The sequence below is a fragment of the Austrofundulus limnaeus genome, unplaced genomic scaffold, assembly GCF_001266775.1.
Source record: "Austrofundulus limnaeus strain Quisiro unplaced genomic scaffold, Austrofundulus_limnaeus-1.0 Scaffold59, whole genome shotgun sequence".
NCBI lineage: Eukaryota > Metazoa > Chordata > Actinopteri > Cyprinodontiformes > Rivulidae > Austrofundulus > Austrofundulus limnaeus.
In genome coordinates, this window is record NW_013952461.1 from 2,019,834 (window position 1) to 2,025,759 (window position 5,926).

The following is a 5,926-nucleotide window of genomic DNA, read 5'->3' on the forward strand; positions in this document are numbered from 1 at the left end:
TTATAAATTATATATTTTCTGGTATAAATCTGCTGTTTTACATGATTGTTGAATGAAATAACATAATTATTAATTTATTGTAAAAACATGACAGATAATTTGTGAAACAGATCCGGTTCAACTTGCTGTTTATCAGTTTCTATGGAGGCTGTGAGCTGTTGTCCTTTTAGACGCCATTTTTGCTCCTCCATGCTGTCACAGACGCTACCAGTGGACGGTATGGGGCGGGGCTCAGTCTAGTGGTCTATATTCAAGTCTATGGTTTACTCCCACCTTATGGATGTAAAAGTCTGAGAAATGCAGGTTTGCTTTGACAAACATAATGTACGTATCTGATTTAGCACCAGGTTCTAATAAAAACAGTGTTTTATAGTTGTAACTCATTAAGTACTCAGTAATGGTAGTCAGTATCAGTGAGYACACAAACTAAAGTACTTGTACTCGGTTTGAGTAAAACTGGTATCAGTGCATCCCTATGCAGAACCACAAATCTAACATAAGAGGAGTCCGTCTTTTCTTAAAAAATATTTTATTTAAAGCTTACCGGACAGTCGATTGGTACACAAGATCCTCACGTCTGCGGTAGTCCTCCATGTGAGAATAATTTGTATTAAACATTGCATCATAGGTGAAGATTTTCTGCTTGATGGTACCTCCATCTGTGACCTGTGAAGCAAAGAGAGACTATTATTAGGTAAAATCSTGCACTGATGGATGTTACGAGACCTATATTTCTGCAAGTGACGCATTATCAAATCATAGACTGTTATTTGAAAGCCTGGGGTGTAACGTGCACTCCTGCCTGCAGTCGTCTTAATGACTCATTGATAAATGTWTTCCTAATAATGAGTATAGGGAAAGATTGAAAACCTGCTGACATGGTAACATCCCTGAGATGGTCTTATAGTTGCCCTCGGGTCTGTTTTTATGTGTTTGGCTAAAACTTAACGAGGACTGACACAGTGCAGTGTTCTGTATGAAACAGTCTGCTTTTTGCAGATGTAACGGCATGAGAAGGAATACTACAGAGGGATAGGCTATTCAAAACACCCGTTTCTTTTTTTATTTTCTAGGCATGGCACAGTTTTTTTCATTTTCTAATATTCAAAGGAGTGTTAAAGTCACTTAGCATTTGAATGACTGTGATTTCTCCTCTCTTCCAGAAGCTACAGACGGTCGTAAAAAAAAGGGTGACTGGGTTTTAATGGAGCCACTAATACTGCTTTGAAGAGGAAAATTGTTGGTGGGCCAGGAATCCCTCGTGTGATGCTGTCATTCCAATTCAATCAAATCCCTCCAGCACATAAACAATGTCAAGGCTTTTCAAGATTAGTTCAAATACTTGAAGGCATCGCCTCATGAAGAGAGAGAGAGAAAATATGCATTTAAATAAGCAAGTGAGATTTAAATAAATAAATAATTTCAGATCTGCAGGAATCATTTATAAGAAGTCAATTATATGTCACACTTGTTCACATTTAGATGAGTGAAGACATTTTAAGATTGCTTTTAATGGTCCTTTTCAATGTGTTTATTTAATTATTTTTAGCTTTTTCTGGCGTTATTTGTTAGAAGGAATAATCTGATTGTCAAATTGAGAATATTTTTCCCAGCTGCTGCCGTGCTCTCAGTTTTGATAYGAGATCACAGGTGTAAAGTCTGAGCGATGATGCACTGTTATTTGGAGAGGCAGAACAGGGAGTAGGTACAGGTAAAGGTCAGCTTCTAAAAGCAAAGCTGTGTTTGAAAATTGTTTTTTTCGAGCCMCCCAAAACTTCTGCCACTGCTGCAGTTATAGTATTTTATTTTACCTGAAGCCTCCATAGAGATCAGCGTTTACACACAATACTTGTGTTCGAAACCAAAACAGAATTTTTCACCAATTATATACAAATTATTACTTGATTACTTTTTAATGGTTTATTATTGATACAGTATTCCTTTCACAAGATAAGCATTTTATATGGAAGCAAGTTTTCAAAAACTTAATTTTTTATGTAATCATACAGTATATTTGCTATTGTCATGTTGTGCATGTTGATAATTAGACCTCTGAGATTATAATAACTGCTTTATTTACACRACAAATTTTCCCTAATATATTTGGTAAAACTGTTTCTTTTTTAGAAATATCTGTTGCTTATCTGTTTATAAAAGTCTGTTTTTWAAATTTCATTATTATTAAAATTTCACTTTTGTGAGCAATTCAATTTTYAATGATTTAAATTTTACAAACAAAAAGCAAGTCTTTTTATGTATTTTTAAGGACAGACAAGATGAAATGTTTCTCATCTTTTGCCCTGCGAAGACTGAGTAAATCAAATGTAGCTCAGTAGGGAACCCAAAGGACCAGCTGAAGTGTTTATCACATAAGTAATATTCTGGGTTGCCAACATTTAAGCACATTTAAAGCCCACAGTAGTTATTTAATCTGCTCACTTTGTTTTTGACCCTTATGTATGATAATTGTTTTAGGAACWGACACTTTTATTCATAAGCCTTTAGCGATAAAATAAACTAAGTTGGTGATGTATATCAGCTCTATGTGGGCTGTAACACCTTTAGATAAAGAAAAAAAAACACATTATCAGATGAACCTTTCTAAAWGCTGAATCCTCTGAGAAATGCACTTCAAACGCATCATTTCTGTTGAGCTAAGTTTGCACTGTTCCAGTGGCCTTACGGTAGTTCATTGTGGAAATGTGGGTGTTGGGTGGGTAGCAGGTGATGCTGTCATTTTGCTCGACTAAATCAAAACGTGTTTGTGAGGAGGTTTTAAAGCTTCTCTAAGTCCATCTTTAGTTGCAAAAATGGAATGAAGATAATGCGTTATGTGTGTGTTTCACATTTTTCATGGTAAAAACCGGGCTCTAGGTACAACAGAAGGGAATTAAGTAATGTCTTTAGTAAACAGAATAAAAAATATGAACATCTACAAACTACAATGAAAAAAAGGGATTTTTGGGTGTAGCAACATTTATTTAATTGTTCTTTTAAATTTTACAAAACAATATCAAAATCTCTAAACTACTAGAGTTAGTCTAAATAAACAATACACATTATATTATATATCAATATTACTGTACAAAAAAAGTAAATGCTATATTATTTTACCAGTAATATTTAAGTGCTTTTTCTGGACAGCACATAAACATGAATATATTAAGTAACTTCTACTCTTCTGGGCTAAAACTGAGGGTGCATGCACACACAAAGTGTCCTCATTCCCTTGCTTCACTTTTCAAGGAGAGGACAAGACATGGTCGAAATAAAACATAGGTTATCTGGTTTCTTTTGCTTGAATACATTTGTTGGTGTGCAATAGTTTGATGGCATAATGTAGGTGATATTTAGTTGTCAGGGAACAGGGAATGCAGATTGTAGCATTCTGCTGTGTTTGGCTGTTTGTCATGTGGAGGATTGTGGGTAGGATTCATGTTTGTTGTTGTTAAATCATTTTAGGGAATTGGTTAACATTGTTCTTTTAGCAGTTACTCTGTTGTGTTACTCTAATTTGTGTGTTCATTATTTGTTAACTTGTGTTAAACCGTTCAGCAGAAGTAACCATAAGTGAGAGTGGTAGGCCTAGTCATTAATAAGACCTGTGAGTTTCACTTTGTCTGTGTTGTTCATGAAGAAGAATCCAATAAAGGTTCTTCAAAACTGCCACCTGGTGGTGAAGTATTAAACTACAACAAGAGCTACACCTCTCTCTGTAGCTATGAGGTGTCATGCTACAATATTGTGCTTGACGCATGTGCACTGTTATAAAGAACTTGTAAGATTTACTTGAAAAAGTCCTTGAAAAAAATTGTTAGAGGATATATTTCAAGTACATCTTACAAGTTATTTTTATTCAGTGTAGTTGATTATGTTTTCAAATCCATTGCATCGTTTTGATGCAATTTTGGTTTTGACATTTAGGTAAGCCATTCAAACATTCAAACAAATACATGAGGAGATTATAAAGATGACTGTGCAGAACAAAAAAATCAAAAAACAAAATCCCATAAACAATAAAGCTCATTCTACTTTTGATTAARAAACATGACTTAAACCAACTGATGTAAATTTGATCTGTTCATCAGCCCTCAAGAGGCATAAATGAGCACAATSATCTAATTAAACATGCATTGTAATTGCTCCTGACATTAAAAAAAAAAAAAACGATGATGGTAACATATTTTGTTTTCACAACTCCAAGGACTAGAAGGGATATTTTGGCCTAAAACAGACATTCTTCATATTAACCTCTCTGTATCTATTCCTATTTAATGATTTCCACTCTTAATACACTGACCTGTGTGTCTATGTGTAATAAATCTGAAAGAATCTGCATGAGTGGATGTCTCCTAAACTAGACCTGTTTGTGAWATAAAAGGCTGAGCGAGAAAAATAGAACAGAGGAAAGGAGAAAGCGTGGGAGGGAAAGAGGAGACCCAAACTGTGCCAAAATGGTTGTACAAGAGGGAGATGAATGCTCTTTGATTGCAGAAAAGAACTGTTAGGGAAGCAAAGCTTTGCTACAACTGCTTTGTTGAATTCAGGCCATGTGATGCATATGAGGCACAGAGGCACCAAACCTCCCCAACATTTGGCCATCTGGAGGTATGAAAAGGCAGGCAGAAATGGAAAGAATTAGCTACCCCTTCCTTGTCAGCATTGAGGCAGATCGTGGATGTTGGCAGAGGGAGTAAAGAAGAGACTATGACAGGTAGCTGACAATGGGGTGAGTTAAAACGTGCTTAAAACTAAATTCCAGGCTTCTCTTGAGATCCATTGAGGCCAAATTCTCTCAGAGGGTGACCTGCATCCTTCCTGGCCAAACAGCTGGACTGCCCYTCTAATGATGCCTCCTATCATTAGGGTCAGATTCAAAGTGGATCTCAGGGGTTAAGCAAAGCCCTCTCGCTCTGCTTGCCTGGACCAGGACTATTTATAGGCTGCAGCTGCATCAGCAGCTACTGGAGGAAATTCAGCTAACATGTGCATGCATGGTAGGAGAGATTAAACCTGAATGCCGCTTCATAATTCCAGGCAAAAGCCRGAGCTGCACTAAAAACAGCATCACACAATAAACAAACAAAAAAAATCTTATTAGCTAAATAGAGGGCGACTAAATGCTGTCTGTGTATAATTTCTGACAAAACTATTGTATGTGCAAAAAGAAAGTGTTTATTCAATTTGTTAATCTATAAAATTAAAATCGGTGATGGTAAGTCATTTTTTCTGTTTCATAAATAGATAACGATTGTGTCTTTCTGATTTACTTGCATGTCTTTGTAATCACAATCTTACACTTTCATTGAATGGCAGCATGACTACTAAATAATGTCTTAATAAGATTTATACCATTTTAGTTCCTCATTTAAAGACTTAATCAAGCAACAAAAGACATGTTCTGAGCATTGTCAAAAAAGAAAAAAAGGACTAAGCACGTTTCTTCATATCCATGCTAATTTGCCTAATATTACTATCTCTGAAAGTGTCTTTTTGAAACATGGACCTAAGCATAGCGGGATATTTTATTATATTTAAAATTGCTATAATTGTTGTTTGCAAGAGAAGGATTAATGCAAATTTAGACCTCTCACCCTGGACCAGGTCACAGAGTTTTATCTTTTCAGACATCAAATTACTTTTTCATATATTATGTGTTTTGTACTGGAGAAGCATAATTAAAGTTCACTTTTGCTATTAGGTGTAAAAGTTGTTTTTATTTATAGTCAGTGATGTGTGGATATGGGGTGTATAAACTTTTTATTTTATATATTTTTCTCTCTCTACTCGACACAGCACACGTGTTTTTACATTACACCTACCTAATCCAAATATTAGATTCTAGACACAATGGGACAGTGAACATTTTTAGAAAGGCACACCACCTTTTCCATTTTGAGAAACCACTGTGCATTTTTAGCTACTG

The 5,926-nt window shown here is 35.4% G+C and overlaps 1 protein-coding gene across 1 annotated transcript in view; it reads right to left on the bottom strand.

Annotated features, from left to right (window-relative positions):
* The window catches only part of igsf21a (immunoglobin superfamily, member 21a), a gene marked incomplete at its 3' end in the record, with an annotated part of 179,707 nt that overhangs the window by 72,888 nt on the left and 100,893 nt on the right, over positions 1-5,926 (bottom strand). The window contains 1 exon segment of the mRNA XM_014009607.1: positions 545-666. Within this exon segment, the coding sequence (XP_013865061.1) occupies positions 545-666 (122 nt within the window).